The 27,976-nt window shown below is 43.7% G+C and overlaps 1 protein-coding gene across 4 annotated transcripts; it reads left to right on the forward strand.

The window, feature by feature from the left end:
• The first annotated feature begins 803 nt into the window (after positions 1–803).
• Positions 804–27,771, forward strand: prrc2c (proline-rich coiled-coil 2C). Of its 4 annotated transcripts, none has more exons than XM_075484595.1 (34): positions 804–1,189; positions 8,709–8,878; positions 10,442–10,616; positions 10,816–10,925; positions 11,201–11,326; positions 11,490–11,812; positions 11,892–11,971; positions 12,291–12,436; positions 12,562–12,649; positions 13,117–13,300; positions 13,394–14,033; positions 14,116–14,288; positions 14,639–14,885; positions 15,012–15,222; positions 15,307–17,781; positions 18,213–18,376; positions 18,490–18,644; positions 18,769–19,186; positions 19,293–19,378; positions 19,465–19,659; positions 19,749–20,009; positions 20,141–20,233; positions 20,378–20,479; positions 20,563–20,734; positions 20,823–21,044; positions 21,134–21,255; positions 22,858–23,036; positions 23,135–23,366; positions 23,462–23,605; positions 23,703–23,897; positions 23,991–24,091; positions 25,257–25,383; positions 25,511–25,753; positions 25,911–27,771. In XM_075484595.1, the coding sequence occupies exons 2-34, from the start codon at positions 8,764–8,766 to the stop codon at positions 26,175–26,177; spliced, it is 8,571 nt and encodes a 2,856-aa protein (XP_075340710.1). In that variant the 5' UTR covers positions 804–1,189; positions 8,709–8,763; the 3' UTR covers positions 26,178–27,771. The 4 variants fall into 4 exon arrangements, with proteins under 4 accessions (XP_075340710.1, XP_075340712.1, XP_075340711.1 ...); XM_075484597.1 differs by having other exon boundaries at positions 23,495–23,605; XM_075484596.1 differs by having other exon boundaries at positions 12,300–12,436.
• Positions 27,772–27,976: the final 205 nt, after the last annotated feature.

The raw sequence follows: 27,976 nt of genomic DNA on the forward strand, positions 1-27,976 counted from the left end.
TTTGAAGCTCGACATTTCTGATTTAATTTTGCATAGGTGAACAAGTTTTGAGTTTATTGGTAAACTCAAAACTTTAGTCTTGATTTTGAGTTTAGGTGCAACTTACAAAAGGGTAAAGCTGAAATATTCTCAGCTGCAAACTCAAAAAAGTGTAATACACTTAAAGGATTTTTTAAGGAAGGTTTTCAATCATATCAAGTGTATTTATAGTAATTTAGACATAAAAACATAGTCTGTTGTAACAAAACAATAAAGAGTAGGTTACTTGTCAAGTACAGCTCCTAGGATATTAGGATTTTTTTTTACATCTAAAAAAAAAAAAAAAGAAAATTTTATCTCTCAAGGACAAACAGTGATGCATTTTAATGTTCTGCTGCTTTTACAACTAGATATTCTAAATTCTATAATCTGGATATTTTAAAAATCCAGCTGTGTGTTTTTAAAATTGGCTTACTGGCAAATAAAAGGCATGAATTAAACTAAATAAGTGTTTAGTTTCAGTCCAGCATTTTAACTTCATTCATGTAGTTGTGGTGTTTCAGTTTACAGGTCATTGCAGGCATTAAATCAAGAGACCAAACTGTAAATATTAATGAATAATTTTCTTATATTTTTAGGACTTAAATTCTGTTTTTTTTTCTACATTTTGATTTGTATTTATGTGGAATTTGAATATAGATCTAAATGGCTGGTCCCTCTCTGAAAGCTGATATGGAAGCTGAGAAATGTATGAGCACCTGCGCAGGTTGCTAGAAGCTTTGAGAGGGGGATATGAAAAGGTAAATCTGGCAACTAATGTCTGCCATCTTTGATTGTGAGACAGGCCGCGGCGCGAGCGGGGCCTCACTCAAGTAAAAAAACGGTCCGGCACGAGATAGCGGGTGGGGAGAGATAAGGAACCACGGCACAACAGAGTACCGGTTCCCGCAGCAAAGGCCGAAAAGACAAGGACAGACCGGTGATTAGAAACAGCGGAGAATACACGAATTATAAAGCATTGCAAGAGGAGAGCGGTCTGTTAGCAGCCAACGAGCCAAGCTATCCATCGTTAGCCGAAGTGGGTTAGCAGGCTAGCCAGCTTTTGTAATCCGCCGGCCAGACACACAACCACCTCAGACCAGGTCGAAACCGGATTTCAAGTGAGGCCACACAACTCAACAAAGGACAAGAAAGGCACCGGCGGTGGCAGGTGGGTTTGTATTTTTTGCAGGCTGCAAAACTGTAGTTTTATGTAGTAACCTACACATAGATGTTCACACAACGCTAGCTGGTTAGCATACTGTGACCACAGATGGACTGAAAGTGGATGTGATGGCGACTAGGAGAAACGAAACCATGCTAAACGATGCAAGCTGGCGGCCTGCTCTCCTGCTGCACCACGTTTAGCACAACATATAGATATAAGGCTGGGTACACAATAACGGTAGTGTTTTAGTGTATAACCTTTTGTGAAATCTAACGTATTATTTGAGCCTCGTCTGGTTGAGTTTCGGACGAAGAGGGCCTCAGCTCCCCTGCCGGTATGAGCCACCCTGCCCTATCAGTAGTTTGATTCATGGAGAAAGATGGCCTGTAGACTAATCAATGGCAGTGATTTTAAAGACTAAGCGCAGTTGTAAGAAATCAGTTTCGATTCTTCTCCGCACTGTGAAGTGCTCCGGCAACAAAAGGTGCTCGGAGTGAACATTGTTGGTGTGCATATTTAGGAGCGTGGCGGCAGGATGGAATGTGAAAGACTCCATGTGATTCATAAACGTCTTTCAAGCGTGGAAGCCACTTGGGATGAAATCAGTCGGCCACATATTTTTGGCTTATGCAGTACTGAATTTGATTAGTCTTAACGAGACTATTCAGACCTTGATTGGTGATGTACACATTGATTAACCTGTCAGCACACAGCTTGATCAGAGAAAATATGAAAATGTAATTTGGAGTACACTGACTGTCAGAACGGGGAGATCAGCAAATGGTGATATCAGGCTGCACTTTTCTTCTTTTTTTACACCTAGAATTGGTTGTCCCATACATATCCCTAATGTGTATTCTTCAAACTGACCTTAACAGTGACAGAATACTTAATCAGTGCATTAAATTTGAAATATTGCCAGTCTTCCACTGTTCTTTGAAATGAATTAAACTGCAGCCAACTCTCCAGGGATTCGGTGTAATTGATATTGATGTGCTGTCCTTGAGCCACAATCCTCTTAAAGCGATACTCTGGAGTAGATTCAACCTGGGGTCATTTGAACAGTGATATCTAGCCAAGTAGCCCACCCGCAGTTTTTCCGATATTGGCTGAACATCAGCTGAGTTACTGAGTTATCCCGAATAGCTTCGTACAAGGGTTAATGGACCCTGGCAGTATCTCCAAAATTACCACACTAAAATCACATGCCATGACACCAAACTTCTACAGTAGTACAAATATGGTCTGTACTCACAAAACGATGCATTTGGAAGTTTGAAAATTGTCCAGGAGTTTATTATTATCAACACAAGCCTGATAGCTTTTCTGCAGCTAAAGCTGCGTCGACGTCACTTCAGGGAGCTGGGAGCTTCAAAGTAAGATGAGGGTTGATCTACTACTGTAGACAACAAAGCAAGGCTGCTCAATTTCTCCATTGATAAAATAATTTCACAACTCTACAACATAAAAATTCATTAAAAAAAACATGTAGAATATAGCATATACTTTGTTGTCTACAGTAGTAGATCAACCCTCATCTTACTTTGAAGCTCCCAGCTCCCACAAGTGACGTCGACGCAGCTTTAGCAGCAGAAAAGCTATCAGGCTTGTGTTGACAATAATAAACTCCTGGACTATTTTCAAACTTCCAAATGCATCGCTTTGTGAGTACAGACCATATTTGTACTATTGTAGGAGTTTGGTGTCATGGCATGTGATTTTAGTGTGGTAATTTTGGAGATACTGCCAGGGTCCATTAACCCTTGTACGAAGCTATTCGGGATAACTCAGTAACTCAGCTGATGTTCAGCCAATATCGAAAAAACTGCGGGTGGGCTACTTGGCTGGATATCACGGTTCAAATGACCCCAGGTTGAATCTACTCCGGAGTATCGCTTTAAGTCACTTCCTGTCCACATCTTTGCAGAGGCCGTGTGTTTCCTTTTGACAGAAGTGGTAAACGTTAATGAGGATGTTTGGGGGAAAAGTCCCTAGATTTTTTTACTATTTAACCACAATAACGAGCATTAAGCTCATTATTGTAACTCTGGGAGGTGAACCTGAAGATGAATAGTCTGACGTTCTCACTGTAACAACATGATACACGTTTTTGGGGACAAAAAATGAAAAACTGCACCCATCAGTCTGCATGAATTGTCATTTTGTGACTTTAGTATAGCATTATAGAGGTGGGTTCATTGTGGACAAAAAGGTCTGATGCATGAGCACTGTACAGGTAAGTCACCTTAGTCAACTTACACTTTTAATCTACAAGTAGATCCAAACTGCGGACAAGAATCATGAGTGTGTATTTAGGTTTTAACTTGCGGTGCTCATCTTTATATTAACCTCCTAATACTTGACCATCATTAAAGCTTGTACAGCTCCACTGGACTTAATCAAAATAAGCAACTCTAATGCAGAATGCTTGATTCCTTACTACAAAAAAAGTCTCCAGTTAATCAGGAAATGCATTTCACTGTCTCCTAAACCTAATGGTTGCCCAGTTCAGACAGGCATTTTCAGTAGATCACGCTGTCAAATTTGGTGTGTAAAATGTCTACACACACACATACAGAGAAATAAGTGTTTCTTTCCCCCTGTTGACACACCAACATAATGATTTAAAGTATTTAAAAATAACTTATCTGGACAAAAGGCTGAGATGCAGAAGTAGTTGCAGGATGGGGTTCCTTGCCATATGTCCCATTGTAGCTAATGGGTGAGCTGCTATTGTGCACTTAAATAAAAGTCCTCCATCCTTTGGCAGGGTTCCTCTTTGTGCAGATTGACACTGAACAGGTTGCCTAATTTGTAGTTTGAACTGAACTCTGCGTTTCCTCATATTTTTTTTTTAAGATTAATTTCTGTCTTAAGTTTCAAACACATCCTTTAATCCCTCCGTGTCAGTTTTTGTGCAGTATTTCCGCTCATATGCCCAGTATAGTTAACCCACAGTTAGTGTTAGACTGACTTGGTCATTTCATTGGACCACCATCCTTGTCCCCTCTACATGCACTGGAGACAAATAGAATTATTGACTGAAGTATGTCCAACATTGTGGATTGTGTGAAAAGTTGTTCAAAACATTCTGACACTTGTGCCTTTCTCTGTTGGAGTACAGCCAAAAGCAAAGGCACAGGCGTTGTTTTTAATTTACAAATACTGTTTTGTTTTTTTGGGGTTTTTTGTTGTCAGGTGATGCCACATACACAAAATCAGGTATTTATTAGAGCAGAGTGGCAGAATGTAAAAGCTTTAATGGGCTGTGAGTTGACATATAGTCTTTTGGGCTGGCTTTCAAAAGAAAAGAAACAAAATTGTAAATGATAGTAGCTTGATTTGGAATTCAGTTGTATTAATTTACAACTCTTAGACCCAATTTAGCAAAGCTAAGCATAAACGCAGGAGTGGTTTGTCTGTCCAACATTGGACTGAAAATTTTTACAAGCATTTTAAAATTGCAGGGTTTTATTTATTTATTTATTTTTATTTATTTATTTTTTTTTAATTTCTCTCACCATTGTCATGCAAATGTGTCCAGTCTCCTTACACTAACCTTTCAAAAGAGGGAAATCTAGCTAAATTCTTAGGGGTTTTCCCTTACACAGCTGTGTTCAGTGCAGGGTTTGTAAAGGTACAATCTTGTCATCTCTGTCGCTGGGCACATGGGTCTCGTGGGACACCCTTATTGCTTCTTTAGGAATTAAGAATGGCAGCCAAGTGAATCCAATAAGATGCACTTAGTCAATTGATCATCAGCAAGTGTGAGCACCTCTATAAAAGGAGACAACTTTTTAACAAAAAGCCAATGAGAAAAAACACGAGCTATGATCTTAAAGAAGCAATTGTTGCTGTCCATCCATGTTGGAAGGGTTATAAGGCCACATCAAAACAATTTAGCCGTGTTTTGCAGCCTTTGGACCTGGTCACCTTGCAGTCACTGAGCCAACCATAAAGTCCTCTGTATACCAAAGATTGTTGTCGACAAACAGAGGCATGCAAACCTCAGTGAAGTAAAATAATGTTGTAAAGAAGAGGGCTGTAAGACTGCAAACCTCATACAGAAAATGGTTAAATTATTGCTACTAAAGGTGGTTCTACAAGATATTGAACCAAATTAGGTGTGCTTAGTTTTTCACACGCTGCAGTAGGTTTTACTTTGAGACTGGGTGGAATATCTCCACAGACATTTGCTTTCTCACATGCCACCGGTCTGGAACATCGCAAGAACATTTCAAGGCTCCAGCGCATGTGTGAAAGCAGTTACTGAAAGAAGAAATAGAATGTATTTTGCTTTGTTTTCTCACATACTCTCTAAGCACATGCAAGTAATGGCCTTCTGACTCTAGACACTGTGTTTTGACCGGAGGAGGAACATGACTGACTGTCAGGGGGAAACCTCTGCATCGTGTTAAAGCTGCAGTCGGCAAGTTTTCAAAATTGCGAGTCTAAAGTCGGAAAATTCGAACTGACACAACTTTCAGGTCCCTCCCCAACCTCTAACAAGCTCCGAATCGCCCCCCCAAACCCCTCCCCCTCTGTGGACGAGGTTGTGCACGTGAGTTCACACCAGTGTGAGCGCACACAAGCTGGGGCAGACTCACGCTCAGCAGCGTGTGCACAAGCTGTGATTGACAGGTAGGATTCCTCCACCCTAACTTGATTGGTTAAAAACAGCCGGCAGCGCTCGGTTTTTGTAAGCATGATTACAGGCTTCAGAGGGAGCTACAGATTTCGTTATTTTTCCTAAACAGCCTATTTAATATTCTACTTCCAGAATCCCATGACAGTTCAAGCTAATATGACTAAAAAAAAGTTGCCGACTGCCGCTTTAAGGTTTAGATGGACAGGCTCTCCACCCATTTCCAGATAAAGGCCGGGTTAAATGGTGCGAGGCCGAGGAGTTTTGCACCTACACGCCTCAAGAGATGACCCACTGAAGCCTCATGGGGCGCTTTCATACATGTTCTGGACTCCTGAATTGTTCTTGGGGTGTTCCAGGGCTGTGGCATGTAAGAACTGTCCGCAGCATTCGCTTTGTCTGCAACATTTTTCTTTATGCGTTGGCATTGCAGAGATGTTTTGTGTGCTGGTGAGAGTTTGTCCTTTCTTCTGACCTGTATGGCCGCTTTTTGCTCGCTATAATAAGGAGTCTCATCCATTATTTTCAATATGTCATACAGAGAACACAGCAAGGCTAATTTCAGCATCTCGTGCTGCCTCCGGCACACTTTAGAAACTCATATTCCCCACGCCCCCTCCCTCTCATTTTCAGTCAGGAGAACGCATCTCCAGCAGAAATGCCCCTGCTGCGATGTGCTCGTGTGAACGGCAAACATGGATAAAATAACATTTGAAATAAGCTTGTCAAATTGTCTATACGTTCACCTGAACATCTCCGGTATTCCTGTGTGGAAACATCTATGGAGAGTTGTTTGCCAGAACCGTGAAGCCAACTGCTACGACTGCTCCACCACGCAACACTGGGGAGATGCCAAGCAAGAGGGATCCTCAGCATGATATGTGCCGGGTCCACAAAGCAAGCTTGGCGCGTGCCTGCTGTCGAGGCAATACTGTTTTATTTAACATTCAGTACATGCACACCGAGTCATTAAAAAAGCTTGTGGCTGGCTTATCAAAACCTCAGACTTACAAATTTGCTGTTATGGTGATGGCACTAAATACAATGAAAAATAAAATAATATAATATATGAATAAATATATATATTAGAGGTGCACCGAAATGAAAATTTGTAACCGAATAATAATTAATCACTTGGCTGAAAACCGAAACCGAATATTACAGTTCAGTTAAGTTATCAAAAGTTAGATTTTTCACCATTTTTAAATATTGCTTAAATCTACGCCTTACAATAAATGTTTAGACATGTTTTTCAAAGAAAATAAATGTTTATTTGAAATCTTCAAAAGTTATTACTAATAACTATAACTAATAACTAGAGATAAGTTTTATTAATTCCCATTTTCAATTCATTCTGGTTTTTTTTTCATTCATTTCATACAACAAAAAATACAACATATTATAAAAGCGTTCCAACACAAAAATGTAAAAACATGCAATATAACAAATTATCTGAGTGTCCTTTTTGGCATAGAGTCTAGGTAGCCTGCTCCTTCAGGAACAGTGGCAGCATTTTTTGTAGTTTGTGTGTTTTGCCTTTAAGTGATATTTTAGACTGAAACTACTACGGTGAGAAGACAATTCAACTTGGCTGTAAATGCAGGAGTTTTTATTTTTAATTTATTTTGAAATACATGCTTTTACGTGGAAACAAGTAAAACAGGAAGTAGCGTCGGTTAGCTCCGAGAGCTTCACACAGAGACCGAGGAGCACCTGTAGCGTGATGTTACCTGCTAGTTTATTTTTATTTTATTACTCCATGCTTCGTGGTGTTTGCTGTAACTGTGTGAATGTGATGCAGAGGAGAAGTGTAAGTTAAAGAATCCTAGTTCTGACCGTGAAGATTGCCCCTGGGGAATGACTCTGCCGTTGGTTGAGAAGCAGCTAAAGTGGCCAGTATTTCTTTGATTATTTATTGGTACCAGCGACAATGCTAAGAATGCTATTTCTTTAATGATTACAACAACTAATGTTGTATTTTATTTTGTTTACTTGAACATTTAGTTATACGGTGTTGATGTGGCGTTAATAAACATCTGTGAAAAGAACCGGAGTCTCGCATTGAATCAATGGGCGGCATATTGGCAGAGTTTACAGATGACTTTGGTTCTGTCGACTCCGCCGTCTGGAAGTGGATAATTTTGCGTCACCACTATTCGGCCTCCGATTCGGCCACTCATTTGGCTTTCGGCCGAAAGCCGAATGTGGTTTTTTTTGCGTTTTCGGCCGAATATTTTCGGTTGCCGAGTATTCGGTGCACCTCTAATATATATATATATTCCATTTACATCAGTGAATGTCTGATTTGGCCTTATTTGTACTTTCTTCCAGGGATTTACATTAATTGAATTTTAAAATGAAAAAAAGATACAAAACAGCTTCTTCCTAACCCCCCAAAAAACTATGCAGCTTTAAAGTAGATTTTCTGCTTAAGTGTCCAGGGCCAAGTGGCAGACAGACTGAACTCATCAGAGGTGTCGGGTCCCTTTAACACACGCTCACACCCACAAAATATCACACTCGCGGGCACTGTTACACCAATCCACTGTTAATAATAAATGACCTGTGGGTGACTTAGGAAAGACATTGCAGCCCACGTGTGCCGTTTCCCAGTCCTGGATAATGTTCACTCTAATTCACCTCATGGCTTTTTGCGTTTCTTGCCACCATCTTTCTTCATTTTCTTAGTGCCGTGTCACTGTAATCAGTCTGTCTCTCTGTTTTTGTATTTTCTGCTTGATACTTTAAATAAAACTGAATGAATGAACAAGACATGACAGGTCAACAGTTGAACGCAAAATGATTGTATTCGTGACTAGTGCTAAATAATCCTTGCACCAATTCAGATCATGTTTTTCTCTCACCTTTTGCCTATAGGAGGCTGGTTCTGGAGGCGAGGCCAAAGGACCAGACTCGATGAGTTTCCAGCGACATGTCAGAGAAGTCAGGGCAGAGCACCAAGGCAAAGGATGGCAAAACAAAGTATGCAACCCTTAGCCTCTTCAACACCTACAAAGGCAAATCTCTGGAAACCCAGAAAACCGCTGGTAAGAGCTTCATATTATTCTGTGTTCTTTGTCTTGCATTGCTGTATGCAATAGTTAACGAGCAGTGTACTGTAGGGAATTGTGAACTTCCTATTTTAGCCCATTTCATGCTGGACCAAAAAAAAAAACTAAACGGTGGACATTTGTCAACTATTCTCAGTATTCAGTCGGATGTGAAATAATTCTGCAGTAGTTTATTGGCTCCAGCTCCAAACGGTAATGATGGACACGTGATATCTGGGTGGTCATGCCACCTTTTTCTTAGTCTTCTTTGCTCAAGTTTCCAGGAATGGGCACAATTACCTTTTTCACTTATCACCACAATCACCAACTGCAGCGTCTTATAAGGAGCTTTTACACCTGATAGAACCATCCTGTGGATAAAAAGACGAGATGGATTTAATGTTTTAAACATTCTACATGAGGGCTGGCAGCTCACACCGCTAGCAGCTAGGGAAAGTATGTAATTGGATTGTTTAAGCATGTATACTTGCATTTCACAAACCTGCATGTAGGGCTGTTTAACGTTGTAAATGCGACCATCTAATATCAACAATAACCTAGCTTCCACAGAACCACAGCTTGGTGTGCACATTTGCTGTTGGGAAATACCTGATCATTTCAACAAAACTGTGTAGGTAAAAAAAAAAAAAAACATTTAAAAAATGTGCCGTGCCAGAAATAAGCTCTAACAACTTCGCGGAAACAGTTAAAGTTCAGCTTGGGTTGGTTGGTCGGCGGCAGTCTGTTTAAAAAAACTGTATCCCGGACACGTGAGCTCAACTGCTGATCTGCTTCGTTTTTCTCCGTCATTACTAAACGAAACGTGCGCAGGTCTGCAACAATGTTGCAGAACTGGGGTATGAGCTGCTTGATCTCCGCTCTGTGAGCGAGTAAATGACAGGCAAAGCAAAGTGAAATGTCAGAATCGCTGGGAAAAAAAGACGGATTATGCGCTCGATTTTCATCTAACATTGCGTGTCGTGGAAAGTAGCCTGATGAACAAAAATGCGATATCACCGCATACCGCGCTGTTGATCGGCTATGAGTCACCGCGGTGGGAATTCCCTCACCGCGACAGCCCTACCTGCATGTACATTTTAATTTCAGGTGTTTGTACCTAGTAAATTGCTGCAATTCTGAAGATGCCGTTAAATAAGTCACGATTAAAGCTTTATGTAATGGCCATTTGCTATCCTGCTCCATGTAATTGGCTACTAAAAAGCCTTGATCTGTTGACTGCACCTTCTTATTCTAACAACCCTGCTCATGAGGATGGTTGGACACAGGTTGGAAGCTGTATGAAAAGATAAGAAAAAATGGCAAGTGGTCCATACTGGTTAGAAAGGAAAGGGAATGATAAGAAATGGGGTGGAATGTAATTCTTGTCTGATAAGTATTTGTTCTCAGGTGTACCAGTGATGAACATGAAACTATATTGCAAACTGGCTGTCTTGCGAATGGATGGAACAGCAAACAGGCCTATGTCTTCTGTTTTAAAAGGAGGGATAAACGGTCTTAATATTGCTGCTCTCCCACATTTAAAATGTTAAATCATTCCAGTGGCTGCCAGACATGGGCTTCAGAGTTTGGGCAAAGTTGCTGTCAGCCGCCGCATGCCCCCTCCGGCCAACCTGCCCAGCCTGAAGGCAGAGAACAAGGGAAACGACCCCAACGTCAACATTGTCCCCAAAGACGGTAGTGGCTGGGCATCTCGATCTGAACCAGGGGACGAGAGGTAAATCGATAAATTAGACATGGAAAAACTTTAATAGCTGCCATGTACATTTTTTGTACTGTTTTTTTCTTTTCTTTTCTTTACATGAAGGTGTGTGTTGAGAACCAAAAGAGAAAGTGAAAATTTCTGAATTTGTGGAAGAAGAGTTTTGTCCTCCAACTTTGAAATGACTTGCATAAACTGTTGTTATGTGCCGCAGGCAACAGGAGACTCCCCCACCTCCGAACAAACCAGCAGTGCTCCAGTCACAAGAGCTCCCTACTGGGGCCAGTCGGTCTTGGGCAAACAGCAAGCAGACACAGCTAGACGGTAAATATGCTTATCATTTGCTCTTTCTAAAACCCAGATTACTTCAGTTCTTGTTTGTCTTGGATTTTATTTTGAATTTCTTGTGTATTTCCCTCTTGGGTGAAAAGAAATTAACACGATCCTCCCTTGGTTTGATCGATTTCTGTGACCTCTCCCAATGTTTTGTGGCTGTTGTGTTGTTGTTGTTTTTAGAAGATTAGACCTTTTAATTCCTTTTTGTAAGTCGCTGTATTCGACTGGTCTGGACACATTTTAACACTGTGCTTGTGGTACAGGAGCTCCTCGTGTGAGCAGCCATTTTCACCAGGAGTTTCCCAGCTTGCAAGCAGCCGGTGAGGCGGAGAAGGGGGATGGTCAAGAGGAAGAGCCTTATGGACCAGGCCCAAGCCTCAGACCTCAAAGTAGGGCCACACTCATGCACATAAACACAAGTTCTATTTGGCCCTGATGATTCCAAAAAAAGTTCCTTCTGTCCTGAAAACGTCAACAGTTCCCTAATTGCCTTCTTGTTGCCGGCTTATCAGAACTGCAGGCTCAATACCTCTCTTCGCTCTGCTCTGTTAGATGTTGGCAGTTGGCGTGAGGGTGGGGGCAGGAATTTGAACACTGCATCCAGCCCCTCTGAGATGGACAACAGGGCTCCGGAGGAGGGTAGTACAGGCCTGGATACCTCCACACCCCCTGGGGAAACTGATGAACCTGGCCGAAGTGTAGCCCCGGAGGGTCAAAAAGAGAAGAGGGATGGCAGGGAGAGGCTGGGGGGCAGCCCTCCTGGCCCTCCTGGCCCTCCTGGCCCTCCTCAGCCTAAACTCAATGGGGGGCAGCAGCCTCCAGCGGGTGTACCATCTCACTTTGACCCTGCTTTCAGGAGCATGATGCCACCTTATGTAAGTCAAAGTTTGATTATCTGGACTGAGGGAGAAGATATCGAAAGTTGAATATTTAGTGTTGTTATTTTTGTTGCAGATGTTCCACGCCTATCCTCAAATGTCGTTTGGTCCAGGGCAAGGGAATTTCCGATACCCTGTACCACAAGATGGGCCAAAGTGAGTGTTATGAATAAGCCTCAGATACTGGAGCTAAAGCTATACAAAATGCTTATTTTTTATTTATTTTTTTATTTATTTTATAAATGGGTCTTAAGCATATCACTGTAAACCTGAAATTCTTTCTCTCTTATTAACAAATTTTTTTCCAAAATTACGGTAATTAAAAAGTGTACTCAAACTACAGGTATTCTACACTATTGTCATTGTTAGTTTTACTTATATTTCAACAACAAGCGTAATATGTCAGATCACAGAAGCACAGCTTCAATGTTAAAATTTGATTAATAACATCTGAACTTGTCTTTCCTCTCTACTGGGCGATCAGGGGTCCTCGTTCAGCACGACCCCAGCAGGCACCCCCTCAGTCTTGGCTCCAAGACCCCGACAGACCCTCTATCATCAGTGCAACAGAGCTCAAGGAACTGGATAACTTGGACACTGATACTGATGAGGGCTGGGCAGGTCAGTAGTTTTGAGTTATCTATGAATTATAACCTTTAACTAACAAATTATCTTGATGCGGATTAAAGTTCATTTCAAAATGCACTTTTTAGTTTCTTGTTAATCATGTCTGCTTTGCTATCCAGGAGCTCAGATGGAGGTGGATTATACTGAGAAACTAAACTTTAGCGACGATGAAGAGAACCATGCGGCTAAAGAGAAAGGAGAAAACTGGTGAGCATTTGAACCTTTAATATATATATATATATATATATATATATATATATATATATATTTTTGTCTGCATCTCAACTTGGACCACTGCATATGCTTTTCTATATTTGGCCTATTTTGTCAGGTTTATCTGTCACTTTCATCATGAGTGCCAGCTATTTTAAAAACTGAGTGCTCTTGTGTTCTACTTTTGTAGACCCAAAAACGCCTTAAATAGGAAATTAATTGTTATTTGTCAAAATGATGTCATTTTGACATAAATGCAATTTGAAGAGTATGTCAGTCTCTGGAACAGAATTACCATATGGTGATATATGTTTAGTACAGACTGTACTGAATGGTTTGGTGTTCCAAACAATTTGCCTTTGCATTTCATGATGTATGGAATACATGAATTGGCATCTTTGCTTGTTTGGCAGAAGAAAGTAGTAATGCTGTTTTTGGTTTTACTCGATTCAATTCTTCAGGGAGTGGATGGGCAAAATGGAGCGAATGAGATCTCGGACATCAGATATTCAGGAGGGCTGGAAGGAGGGATCTGAGGAACGTGGGGGCAGTAAAACCTCATGGGCTGATAGTGTGGATCCCAGAGCACCGTCACCTGGCAGCGTGGGGCAGTACAATAAATCAGCTGCTCCACAGGACTTCCAGGTAAAACTTTTATACATTACAGAAGCCTGCTGTTGGGTATGTATTATTTTAATAGCATGTTACATTCTTATTTGTATTCATTTCTGATTCCAGAGTGGCAGTCGTTCCGTTGGCAGCAGTGCTCCACGTGGGAACAAACCACAGGCTGCAGTGGCACCTGGTGCAGATGAGGACTCTGACGCCTGGCGGCAGAAGCGGAAGAAGCAGTCGGACGTTTCTGAAGCTGTTGAGCGAGCAAGACGGAGGCGAGAGGAAGAGGAACGGCGGATGGAAGAACAGCGGCTTGCTGCATGTGCTGAAAAACTTAAGCGCCTCAATGAAAAACACCGGCAGGCTGATGAGGGCAAACCTGCTCAGACCCCTACCGATGAAACGGGAGCTGCAGGGAAGGAAGCTTTATCTGCCCCCGCTCCTGCATCCAGTCCTGTACCCTCAATCCCAGTGTTACAATCGCAACCTCCAATCATCCAAGCCCCTCTGTCTGAGCGGCTTGATCGAGACAGGGAAAGGATAGAGCAAGAACTAGAGAGAGTAGAACCAAGTGCGGAAAATGATGCTCAACTGCCTCGTCAGCCCAGTCCTCCTGCTCAGAGACCTGTAGCTTTTTCTCCAGAGCCACAGACCGAAGGAGAGACCAACTTAGCTGAGGTTGGTCCACTGATGGAGGACAACCAGACTGATAAGACATCATCGGTCCCTATTCGGGACTATTTCAACATAGAGGAAAAGAGAGGTATTATTATTTTTTTCAAATTTTGAAGGTAAATTATCAGACGGGCTCTTATTCATGGATACAATGTGCTGTTTTTCTGCAGCGGATGAGCCACATCTGCCTTTGCCACACATGGAAACTTCCAGTGGGGATGAAGTCCCCATTGCACCCCCACAGCTGGAAGGAGAGGCTGCAGCTGCTATGCGTCCCTCTCTCATCTCAGGCTATTCCAAACAGTTTCAAAAGTCTTTGCCACCGCGTTTCCTTAGACAACAGGTAAAATTGTCCACATCTGGCCTCTCGTTCCTTAACTTGGATGTTACATCTTTAACGTAGTAATAGCAAGGGCTGGTTGGATAGTTTTCAAAATGTGAACTGTCAGAGAACTTGGAAAAATTGAAAGTTTTTAGATATTATTTCTTTTTTTTTCTTTTTTTTCTTTTTTTTCTTTTTTTTAGAATTGGGTAATAATTGCACTCTAGATTAACTAAATACAGAACAGCATAGAACCTCTGACCACTGTAAATTCACAGGGCTGTCAGTAAAAGCTGAGATGTTTCATATTTAATGTTGTATATCATTTAAAAAAAGAAATAAATAAATTATTTTCTCTGTTGTCGATATAGGAGCAGATGAAGCAACAACAGTGGCAGCAGCAGCAAAGTGGGGGTTCTGTTTCCCCATCAAGTGGTGGCAGTGTTCCAGCTGCCCAACAGCAACAACACCGCTCCATGTATCAACCCATCGGCCCCCACCACCAGCACTTGGCCTCCATGGGGTTTGACCCACGCTGGCTGATGATGCAGTCCTACATGGACCCCCGCATGATGTCAGGCCGGCCCCCTATGGACATGCCGGCTAACATTCACCCTGGTAAATAGATTTTAAGAATAGACATTATGTCTAAATCCGTAAGGTTGTGATTTAGGTAATGACTGCTATGGTATCACCTGTTTTAACTTATTTTATTTTGTTATTTTTCTTCCCAAACCGTTCTAGGGAGACTGCCTCCAAAGCAGATTGTGCGCAGAGAGCCAGGGGACAACTCAAGCTCTAGTTCTGATTCATTTGATCACTTGACCCGACCAATGCGTGACCATGGCATGCCCTCAGACTCACGGATGGTTTGGGGATCAGACTCGTACCCACAGCCAGAGCCCTTACCTTCTGTAACTCCTCCAAAAGGACGGGATGATAACAAGGAACAAAGGTAAAGAGAAAAAAATTATAAAACATAAACAAGAGCACAATGCCTTTCATGACTTGCAGTATAATTACCATTGTTTCTTTTCAGGATGGACTCTGGTTTGGATCTGGACAGGGGTCTTCCGCCGATCTATGCTCAGGACCACGGTGCATTGGACTCTCGTAAAAGTAACTTCTTCCGGGAGCCCCCTGAGACCTTGACAGCATTTACACAGGGTCCAGAGGATGTTTCAGGGTCTCTGGATAGGGTCCCTGTAAGCACAGCCTTTGATCCTGAGGAGCCAGGCTTACCTAGTGGAGAAGAGGTAGAAGCTCTCGGTCAAGCCATGCTCCAGAGAAGTGTCTCTCAGGGTTCCAGTCACTCCCTTAAGCTGGATGAGCCTAGGTTTGATGGGCTACCCCTAGCAACAAAATCACTAGAACTACAGGACACGGGGGACCGGGCTGATGATAAGGCCCAGGGTGAACTCTACTCCCAGGCTGCTGTACCCAGTAACAGGGCCACACCTCCTGCGGATGGACTATTACATAAACAAGAGAAGCTGCCTCTGCCAGTCCCCAGCAAGCAGAAGGCTGAGCTTCGTTGGGGTGGGAGATCAGGGGCTGGACGAAGGGAAGGACCAGGGGGAGAGAGACCGGTCCGCAGGTCAGGCCCAATAAAGAAGCCTGTCCTGAGGGACATGAAAGAAGAGAGGGAGCAAAGAGAGGAGAGAGAGAAACGTCATGAAAGAGGAGAAAGAGGAGACCGGTCCAAAAAGGATCAGTCATCCAAAGCTCCTTCTGCAGCTGCAGCTGTGTCTGAAGGTTCCAGACCTCAGGTTGAAGGAAAGAGAGAAGCTGCAGAGGCAGAAGAAACACCAACTGTCCATCAGAGGACCAGAGACTCTCAGCCTTCCTCAGGGTTACCCACCTCTTCTTCCCAGGAGGAGAAAGCAGACAAGCCACCAATCAGTGACAAGCATCCAGAGCCAAAACTTCCCTCTCGGAAAGACTCTAATCTTCCTCCACGTGTTTACAGACGAGAGGAGAGGGAGAGGGAACGCGACAGGGACAGGGATCGGGATAGGGACAGGGATAGGGAGAAGGAAATGGACAAGGATAGAGATAGAGATTGGCCTATTGACTCAAGTTTCAAAGGTCGGGGTCGAGGGGAATATTATTCCAGAGGACGAAGCTATCGAGGAACTTACAGTGGCCGAAGTCGGGGCAGTCGTGGTCGAAGTCGGCCAGAGTACCCATATCGAGAGCCAAGGTTACGCTCTGATTTACCCTCTGCAGTAGGTGCTGCTGCCTATCGCAACAGGGAAGAAAGCGAGACACGCAGCGAGAGCTCTGACTTTGAAGTCATACCAAAACGCAGACGGCGCCGGGGTTCAGACACTGATTCTGAAAGTGAAGGTGGGAGGGAGTCTGCTAGCGATACTGGACCTTCTGACCGCGAACCCAGCACCAAACCCAGCCGTCCACTGAGAAGAGAGCTCCCCGGTGAAGGCCGTTCTGTGCATCATAAGCCAGGGTTTGGACCACCTCACATGGGGGAAAAGGTTGGGCCAAGAGGGGACGATGAAAGCCGGCCCAAGCCAGGATTTCTTCCAAAAGGAGAGCCCTCTCGCAGAGGAAGAGGAGGACTATACAGTCGACGAGGGGGAACGAGGGAGCGTGGAGGCCCTCGTTCAGCCCCTCTTAGAAGGCCAGCTGCAAGAGATTCCTCCTCTCAGTGGCCCTCTAAACCGATGGAGACATTCAGACCTGAGGATGCAGAGTCCACAACAAGATATGACAATCCTTCTGCTGACCGAAGACCCCCTAAATCGGAGGGTAAGAAATTTGGAGATGGGGCCCCTCAGAGCAGCAGAGAAAGGCCTCGTCGATCGAGACCAGCACGGCCTCCAAGGCAGGATAAACCCCCTCGTTTTAGGCGCTTGAAAGAACGTGAAGCTGCAGTGATGGCCAATGGAGAGACAGCCACAAGTTCCCCTGTTTCTTTACCCTCTGTGCCTGCTGCAGCAGTCTCTAGTTCAGCCCCGGCCCCAATTTCCCACTCCCCAACCATGTCTAGAGCTCCAGGAACTCCTCTAACTGTGCCTGCCGAAGTAGTATCTGCTATACCTGGTTCTGACCACCATACTCCCTTAGAAGCATCCTTACCTGAGACCAGTAGTCCCACCATCACTGCAGTGGGTACGAAATCCCCTGACTTGTCAAATCAGAACTCTTCAGATCAAGCCAATGAGGAATGGGAAACTGCTTCTGAGAGCAGCGATTTTAATGAAAGGAGAGAACGAGAGGAGAGGAAAGGAGCACTGGAGGCTGCTAACGAAGCAGCCACAGCTACTGCCCCAGCTCCTGCAACCACCCAGGGCACTTTAACACCCAGTAGAAGCCCACCTGATGGTGGAGTGACCCCAAAACGTGAAGGATCTCAAGCAGCCAAGAGGAGCTTCTCGAGTCAGAGGCCTATAGAGAGACAGAATCGTAGAGGAAACAGTGGTGCGAAACCAAGCCGAAGCTACGCAGGGGGCAAGGGAGAGAGGAGAGGAGGGGCCAAAGGCAGCCGCAAAGGGTGAGTTTGAAACTCTGGCTTTTGTCTCTTACTTTCCTTTTCTGTGCACATTAATGCTTTCACCAAAAAAGTTGACTCAATGAACAGTGTACATTAGACCACTGCAGGTTAATTCACACGGTAAATCTATTGTTTGGTTTTTAATTAACACCGTCACTGAATAGTGATCCAACTTTGTACAAGGTTTAACAAAACATTTTGGTTGAATGGCTACTACCTAGATATTCTATTGCATTGTCACACCTTGCCTATAGGCTTCTTTGTCACCTTATAATGTCATAGCTTTTCTTTTGCAAATGCCTCAATGTCGTTTACTGAGAAATGAATATTTTTGTGTCTGACTTTCTTTAAAGCCATGTTGATCTTGGAAACATTAAAATGTGTGGCCGTCTTAAACTGAGACAGAATTTTTCTTTGCCTCTGAATAACAGTCTCACATCCCAGCAAAACTCTGAGGCAACCGCACTCGCGGCTGGCGGAGCAGCCCAGAGGTCTGCAAAAGAGCAGACAGCCCGTCGTAAAGATGAAGCCAAACAGACCACCAAGAAGCCCAAGGAGAACGCTCTTTCTCAGTTTGATCTCAACAATTATGCCAGTTAGTAGACACATTTAAACTGTTGGAATTTGTCTCAAGTCCATGACAGGAAATTACACTTATTCTTTCTGATCATTGTTTGCCAACAAATTTTACATTTCTTGTCACTGTAGGTGTTGTGATTATTGATGACCACCCAGAGGTAACAACGACAGAGGACCCACAGTCCAGCGCCAATGACGATGGCTTCACAGAGGTCGTTTCCCGCAAGCAACAGAAACGCCTGCAGGATGAAGAGAAACGGAAAAAGGAAGAGCAGACTACTCAGGTAGTGAAAGGGATAGTTTGATGCATGTCATCTGAAAAAAAAGAAAAGGGATTAAATGGTAATGAATCAGAACGAAACATTCTGCTGTGATAAAGTATTTCTTAATAAAGTATTTCTCCTACAGAACTGGGGAAAAAAGAGCTCTGGTGAAAAAAGTAGAGGAAGTGGTGGAAAGCTCCCACCAAGATTTGCCAAAAAACAGTCATCGCAACAACAACAGCAGCAGCAGCAACAACAACAACAACAACAACAACAACAACAACTGTCCTCACAGTCTCAGCCTGTAGCCTCTGCCCCTAGTGCCCAACAGCAGCCTTCCAGCTCCGCTGCCCAGCATCCTCACCTTGCTCCCTCACAGCCTGTTGCATCTCCTCAAACTCTGGAAGGGACAGTGGCTCCTTTATCCTCTATTCCCCCTGCTACCGTGGACTTCACTTCAAAGAGTTTACCCCCTCCAGCTACACAGACGCACAGCACTCTGGGTACAGAGCTGTGGGAGAACAAGGTAGCCGGCTCCACTGTTCTTCCTGACGTCAAGAAGCGTGAGTGGAAAAGTTTAATCTTGTTTTCAAATTGTCACGTGTTTTATGAGGCAGGTGTGAGTTTAAAGGTAAGTTCTGATTAAAGTATATGATTTACATATTCCAGTTGGTCCCATCAGCCCTCCCCAGCCACCATCTGTGAGTGCTTGGAATAAACCCTTAACCTCCTTTACTGGTACTGTCACCTCTGAGGTAGGTTTAATGGCTTGTTGGACCTTTTTGTTACTGTTGGATACCTTTACCCACTTGATAAATAATGAAAAAACTTTTCATCGTAGGGCGTTAAGCCTGGAGTCGAGGGCACTGTAGAATTGGGAATCGAGAGTATTCAGTTTGGAGCACCATCATCTGCAGGCAGCACTGACAGCGATGGAGGCCCCACACTGCTCGAAACCGGCTCTGAAAACAAGCTACCTGCTCCCAAAGAACAGAGGCAAAAACAACCTCGAGCTGGCCCAATCAAAACACAGAAGGTACAGTTCGAGAGACACCTTTTCTTATTCAATGGCACTGATTCAGAATTTTTGTCTAGTCAGATGTCAACATTTTCTTTCCTATTCAGCTCCCTGAAATGGAACCAGTGGAAACCAAGGAGTACAAGCCAGGTCCTATTGGTAAAGAGCGCTCTCTAAGAAACCGCAAGGCCAAAGATGCACGTGGAGCAGAGGGTGAGGGGATGGAGGCTGGAGTACTACCTGGCGGAGGTGTCAGCAGAGCCGCAGACTCCAGTCCTCCCACAACCGACACCACAGTACCTGAACTTGGAGGGGACATAGAGGGCATGATCACAGTGCCCGCAGCAGAGTACAGTAGTAATTCTAAGGTATGCCATTCCTCTGTGCCATGGTCTCTCTGGCAGACTGTAGATTTTTCATCAAACATTGATAAGAACATTTAAAGTAGGAAAGTATTACTGTAATTGTTGTGTGTTAAGTTATTTCTTTTTCCTCTCAGGAGTCTGTAACTGACTACACCACTCCCTCGTCCTCTCTGGCTGACAGTGTTCCTACTGTAGGGAACAAAATGGAAGAGAGTTTAGTGGCCAATGTAAGTGCAAAAAATATCAAACATCCATTCTAATTTGGAGAGATTGTATACTTTTATTCAGTTGAGTTGTAATGGATTACTTTTTAAAATGTACTTGTATATCTTTTCTTTTTTTTTTCTCTCCCTTTCTTGGGTGTTTCCAAGGTGGCACTACCACACTCTCTGCCGCTTCCGCGCAGAGAAACCCTGCAGCAGAGCTCCAGCCTCAGCACAGTCTCACCTGCCACTGTTGACCTCACGCTAAAGGTAAGAAGATGTACAGGCCAGTTAAAGCACAATCTTTCAGTGAAATGTCACCAACCTCTCTTCTCTTTCCTTTACCACTTTAGATGGAGTCGGCTCGTAAAGCTTGGGAGAACTCCCCGAGTCTTGAGAAGAATTCTCCAGTCACTTCCTCTTCATCCCCCATCACCTCCTGTGCTTCTTCATACTCCTCCTTCTCGTCAGCCTCCATGCCTCAGATTCCTGTGGCTTCTGTAACTCCCAGCACCTCGCTGTCAGGTAACTTAACCTCATTTCAGCATACAGCAACATTTGACACCTTTTTGCTTTTTCTTTTTGTAACCTTTGAGAATTTTCGACCCTGCAGGTTCTGGTACCTTTACAACATCATCTCTCAGCACCAAGACCACCTCAGCCTCTGACCCCCCTAATATCTGCAAGGTGAAGCCACAGCAGCTACAAGGTGGAAGCCTCTCCTCCTCCTCCACCAGCAGCAGTAGTAGCAGCAGCTTCTCTCAGCTTGGCTGTGTGCCTCCCCTGCTGCCCCAGCAGCAAACCCCACAGGTGTACGTCTCCCAGTCTGCAGCAGGTGAGAGAACATGCGACGCTAATATAAAGTGGAAATTTAAATATTTCATCAGTATTTGAGCTATTGGTGCCAACAAATTGTATGTTTAGGTTCTGCAGCCCAGATTCCAGCCTTCTACATGGACACTAGCCACCTCTTCAGCACCCCCCACCCCCGCCTGGCCCCTCCATCCCTGGCACAGCAGCAAGGCTTCCAGCCTGGACTATCACAGGTAGGATTTTGTTAGTTTAGAAATGTGTTCGAGGTAGTGCTGGGCGGTATACCGGTTCACACCGAATACCGGTTTATAATTTCGTTATGATATGAATTTTTAATATACCGCCATACCGGTGTATTTGATTACACAACGGGGGGAACGCGCGACATTGTTTGAGACGGGACTCTTTTCAGTGTTGCGCTTCTAAACACGCATGTTTACTGTCTATTTTTAACGCTATTTAAAAAATACTCGTATTCGTTAACTCTTTCGGTGCCATTGACGTCTATAGACGTCAATTGCGTTTTTTAACGGAGCGGGCTGGGGGACAATCTAGCGGAGTTCGTCACTAAATCTTAGGCTTGTAAACACTAAACAGAGAATATACTGGCAAAATTACCCGCTAGGTGGCAGCAGTGCCGCTATGCACAAAAAAAAAGAGCTCTTTTCTCCATTTTTTTGGGTCAAACAGCTGTTTTTGGTGAAACCAACCTATGTTCTACTGTCTATTACTAAAAGACTGAAAATGGTAGAAACAAACTTTTTTTTCCTGATCAAAGAAGAGAGTCTACTCTTTCTTTTGGTAATTTCGGTGTGTACATAGTCATAAGACACACTTTTCTGTGGGTCTTGGAAAATCAGTCAAAATACTGGAAAACACTTGGCAGTATGGGTGTCTCTGAACTGAAAATGGCTGGCAGCCAATGAGTTAAGCTGCATTTCATTTCCCTGCTCTCCCTCTGTCTCTGTCAGTCATGCGTCTCTCTCACATAGCCTACTCACACACACACACACACACACACACACCCACAGCCCCTCCCCTCCGTGCACACCGCGTGTGTCTCCATCAGCGAGATCATCCCTGGAAGCTTGCTAGCTTCAGCGTCGCGTTAGATTAGCTCAACCGAAAGAAGACGGCTGGCGAAATTCACAAAAGGTTGGTATCACGTGCAACTTTATAAAATCACACATTAAAAAGTCCTATAAAAATATTTTATATTTTTAATACAATGTTGTCCCGTCCCGACCCGACCCATAGCAAACAAGCGATTACGCCTTCTTTATAAAGTTAACTAGTCGCAAGTTTGCCGTAAAAAAAAAAAAAAGTAGTTGGGTTGTCGAGGTCTAAACACTAGCAGCTGTGAATCAAATAAAGTAGGTTTTTTAAACTCTTACACTGAATGTTTGCTGCTTCAATCCAGATGAGTATTGAAAAATATTTACCACGATTGAAAAAGAGACGTGCGTGTTGAGTATGAGGAGCAGCCTGAACCGGAGGTATCAGTCTGAAACAGCTGAACAGTCCCACCAGTGTAATAAGCTATGTTATTAATTTGTATACAATGAAGATGATAATATTAATACAATAAAGTTCTGTGTGACCAATTATTAACAAAGGAATTATTTTGAAGAATTTTTATTTTAATTTTTAATTCTGTTCTCAATCTGTAGAAAGTGCTGTGAACACCTAATTATGCATGAAAAAAAAATACCGTGATATACCGTGATACCGTGAAAAAATACCGTGATATGTATTTTTGGTCATACCGCCCAGCACTAGTTCGAGGAATATTTTATGTTTTGATCTCAAACCATCCATGTTCCTCTGCCATGCAGCCGACAGCTGTGCAGCAGATTCCTATTCCCATCTACGCTCCCCTGCAAGGACAGCCTCAGCACCAGCACCAGCACCAACACCAACACACACACACACACCAGGCTCAGCTTGGACTTGGCACTGGTCCGCCAGTTTCACAGCCACAGGACCTGTTCAGTTCCTCACTTCAGCCGTACAGGTAACACGCAGCCTTATACGCCTTCACTTTTAGGCTCACGGCTGAAACGCGGGCAGCGGTGTGCCAACTTCTGATCTTTTGTATCTGTCCTTCCTCAGGTCTCAGCAGGCGTTCATGCAAAGCAGTTTGTCACAGCCGTCCATGATGTTGTCGGGACCATCCCTGCACAGTTATCCTGGCGTACAAGCCCCTGAGCTGGGCAAGCCTCAGTCCAATCTGGCTTATCAGCAGCCTTCTTCCACCCAGCACATTCCCATTCTGTTCGAACCTCAGCTCAACCAGCCTTCTGGCATGGGAGGGTCCCAGCTTATTGATACACACATGCTCCAGGTAACTAGACCTCTTGCAGGAAATGTTTACATTACTTTTTGATTTTGACTGACATTGTGTTATACTGACGGCTATATTTTATTTCCTACGCACATGTTCCACATGGGATGTTTGTGTCCTTTGGTCAGGCTCGGCAGGGAATGAATCAACATTCTAACATGTACTCCGGGCAGGTACAACAACATGGACAGAGTAGCTACTATAGCAACACTCAGTCACCCAGTTCTGCAATGCAACAGGTAACATACATGTAAACATTACAATGCTCCTTTGATTGAAAACAGAAGCTGCTCAGTTTTCTGTCAGCTGAGGAATTCTCTCTTCGTTTTTCTCCAGGTGACAGTTCCTCTTCCGGGTTCCCAGTTGTCCCTGTCAAACTTTGGTTCTGGTGGAGGCCAGCCCCTCCTGGCGCTGCCTCCCACTCCTCCCCAAGGCCAGCCCCCCAACATGAACCGACAGCCCCCAGTTTCTCAGCCATACCGAAGCATCATGGGCCCCAACCACAGCATGATGCAGCCTCCATCCAGCAAGGTACTGCTCTGTGTGTGTGCTCGTGTCTGTGTGACTCAGTTTTTTTCTTCCTTTTACAGCATGTTTTATTCACTTTTTTGTGACTTGTTGCAGATGGACATGGATCTGAAACTTTTTGGCAGTGGGATGGATGTGAAGCCTGGAACCCCTCCTGTCAGCGCCAGGAGCACTACACCCACCTCCAGCCATTACAGGTAAAAGTACTGATGAGTGTCAACACAACATGGCTACAGAGACCAAAGTTACATTATATCAAGTAGATGGGATTTCCACAGTTTACTAAACCCAAGCATCAAAAAGGGCCTTCAAAAGACATTTAGTGCAGTCGAATGAGGCACAAGAACCGAGATGGCTGGTAACGACAAAACATTCAAGAAGTTATTAAGTTAGAAGCTTTGTGTTCGTCACCCGTAAGACACGAACCCATTTCCTCCTTGGTAGTCACAGACAGATGGCTCAGTCCCACATGAACATTGTATAAAAAGGGAAGACCGAGTCGTTGGTTAGAGTTGTCGGTTCCACTTATACACACATGGCCTACTTCACCTCTCTTGCTACCTCCCTTGCCGACTCGGAGGCGTCTAATCGGCACATCAGTCCCTGCTTGAAAGGCACCCGTGAAAAGGCCCGTTTTCATGCAGCGGTGTAACCATTTTCTGAGATGACTTGCATCAGATACATTTACTTGTCTGTGATTTGTCGCATAGTATTATAAAATTGACATACTGTAGTTCTGACCACTGGATACAATCAAAGTGAATTATAGTCTTGATTAGGTTGAGAATGAGGATAAATCTAGTGCTGTATTCACACGTGAAGATTGGAGACGTTCAGGTGAATGTGCAAACAATCTGATCTGGGCTTTTTCCATAGTTGCTGTTCACACATGCTTCACAGCTGGAGACTGTGTTCTCACAGCTGATCATCAGTTATTTGCTTTGTCACTACATTTTTATTTAAATTTAAGAACATCCTTGTTTCAGCATAGTCTGCATAAGCCAAGTTTGTATCATTTTCTGGTGCAGGTGAGATGCAGAGTAAATTTCCACAATTTAGCATTCGCTTGAACCACTATGAAATGCTCGAGTTGTTTTAGATGGTGAAAAATGTTCTCTTCCCTTGGCCCTTTCTGAGCTGCCAGAACTCTGAGATGAAGGAAGCTGTGTGAAGCACACTGTGCTTTCTCTCTATAAGCATTCCTCATTGTTCAGGTTTGGAAGCAGGGAAACTTTCTTTTTTTTTATTATTATTATTATTATTATTATTATTTGAATTTTTGGAGATATTTTTTTCTATTGTTGTTAACATGTTACTTGGATTCTGCAACTTGTTTTAATGGTCCTTCTCTTTGCCACGCAGGGCCAGCTCCACCTCTCCTAGCAGCCAGTCCAGTAAGATTAACAGCATGCTCTACCAGAAGCAGTTTCAGGCCAGCTCTGCTGGCATGAGAATGGCACAGCATTTCCCTGGCCAGTTTAATCCTCAGGTTGGACACAATCATTTTTCTGTGAAATGTCTTTCGATTATTTTTAAAAATGCTCTTGATATTTAGAATGCATAGAAGGGGGAATGAGTCGTTTAATTTTCCTTTCTTTGTGTCTCTCTTTATTCAGATTCTGTCTCAGCCAAACATCGTCTCCCCTCTGGTTCGCCCTCCTCATGCTAATTCCTTTGCTGGAGGTGTTCAACGTTCTCCCATGGGCCCTCCGATTTCACCAAATGTGAGTGGTGGTCTCATGCCGCACCCCCGTCCCCTGCACCTACAGCACAGCCAGCACCCGACCCGGGGACCCTCTGGTCCCTCCCTTGCGCCCAGAGGTACGCAGGCGGCTCTGAAGGCCGAACAGGACCTAAAGGTATGCTTCTAATTCTTTTGATCTGCCTATTCTTTGCCTTTTTTTTATAATAAATTTTTTTATGAATCTGGTAACTCAAGTCCATGATCATTCACTGATGTGTTAGTTGATACATTAATGTTTTGGTTGTTTTTTCTCTTTCCCATTCCATCTAAAGGCTAAGCAGCGTGCTGAGGTGCTCCAGTCTACTCATAAGTTCTTCTCAGAGCAGCAACAACAGCAACACCAACAACTGAAGGCCCCTCAAGTCAGTAAAGCTTCTAGACTCGATCAAGGAGGAAAACCTCCACTCGACACTTCTGCCTCAAACCACCAGGCGGGAGGAGAGCGCCCAGATACTGACAAACCTCCTGTGTCCACGGCCAAGCCCATTCGGACTGGCCCCATAAAACCACAGGCCATCAAACAGGAGGAGGGCAAGTAAAGAGCCTACATCCGTCTTCAGACGACACAGTGAATGAATGAATGGATGGAAGAGAGGAAAAGAGAATCTACCCCCATTCACAGCCGCAACCTCATATCATCCCTGGTGGACAGTGTGAGGGAGGATAAATTGGGTAGAGATCCAGATGGTAGTGGTTCCAGACAGTAGGCTCTGTCGTGAAAAAGCATAATCTTCTTCCTCCTCTTTCTTTCCATGTCTTGTCCCACTGCACGTGGGGGTTTTCAAGTTGGATTCTTCCATTATATTTAGACGCAGACAAAACGCTGCAGAGTTCGTTCCATAAAAATCTATGCTGATGGTAGATTTGAGGATGGTTGGAGAAAAAAAAAAAATTGAGAATTGCTGCTGAGTTTGCCATTTTTATAGCTCATTTTGTTCCTTCGTAATCCTACCCCAATAGTGTCACACATTATAGGAGAAACCTGTTTTTGTTAACAAAAAGAATGAATCGGATTTGTTTTTTTTCTTGAGATGTAATTTAGCGAAGCACACTTTTTGTTGCCCAATCTCCCACCAGAACTAACACGTGCTCAACGGTTTGATCCATGTACCGCACGCAGTCATGAAATCAGAAATTCTATCACTTTGTTTTTGTCTGATCACAATGGAAATGTGAAAATTGCAGCATTTGATTAACTTTAAAGATTTATTGATTCGTCTGCCTGTGAGCCTTTGCTCCTGCCTTCTGCTCTCGTCTCCTTGCCTGAGAATAGCTGATGTGTTGGGGTGTGAGTGTGTCGGGTGTGTGCTTGTGATTTATAATTGGTGAGGGGGGGGGGCTAGTAGCTCAACTCCTGTTTATTTAACCAAAGGTTAAAGTAGCCAGAGATGACGTTGGAGCCTTCTAGTGTGCTGTCACCATGGCAACAAAGTTTCTGAGTGGGATTGCATGTAGGATCACTACTTCAGCTGTTCCATTATGGGGGCAACTGTCACACGCCCTTCCGCCGCTTTCACAGCCATCCTTGTGGACACACAAACAAACGTAAACACACTTCACTGTATAAAGCACCCAGACCTGCTGCTATTGACTGATTTCAGTGCCCTTAGCTAGTATATACCAGAATAGGGCTGTTTAGAGGAAAAGATGCGAGTTGACTGAAACGGTAGAAATCTTTTTTGTGTGTGTGTATATCGACCTTCACGTCGAGCGGCAACAGGACGGAGAACAAAGAAAAAATAAAAATGAGAAGCCTCAAGTACTGAAGCGTTTAGGCAGAAGGACACTTACTGTTTTGTTGTTTTTACTGATGAGAGCAATCAGCTGTTTTCTGTCTGCCTCACCTCCGCTGGCTGTCCTACCCACAGTGCTCTCATTTTGGGGTTGTGATGACGAGGGTCCTTTGGAAATGTACAAACGTATGCACCCTGAGGTTGTGAGGGACTCCCCTCGGATCTGCCCCCAACTGAGGGAGGAGTCTTTCATTGGGAGGATGGAAGAGGGAGCGGGGGGGTAATTTTTTTTTCGTTTTTGTTGTACAGGGGTTTCATCGCTGTATTAAAATATGTACGGTCTTATTTACATTCTCTTGGTTTGGTTACAGAAACTAATAAAATAAAATAATATACTGTTGATATGCTTTTTCAGTGATGTTTTAGCTTTTTTTTTTTATTTATTTTTATTTTTCATAATCATTCTCTGATCAAACTGATAATCTGAAAAACATTATCACGCCTCATGTAAAGCCATGGGTTACATCTGACCACTAGGTATCACTAGAACACAATTATAAATGAGCGTGTTGGGCTCCCAAAATGAGGAGAAAAGTGTCTTCCTC

This window comes from Odontesthes bonariensis, chromosome 15, assembly GCF_027942865.1.
Source record: "Odontesthes bonariensis isolate fOdoBon6 chromosome 15, fOdoBon6.hap1, whole genome shotgun sequence".
NCBI classification, from domain to species: domain Eukaryota; kingdom Metazoa; phylum Chordata; class Actinopteri; order Atheriniformes; family Atherinopsidae; genus Odontesthes; species Odontesthes bonariensis.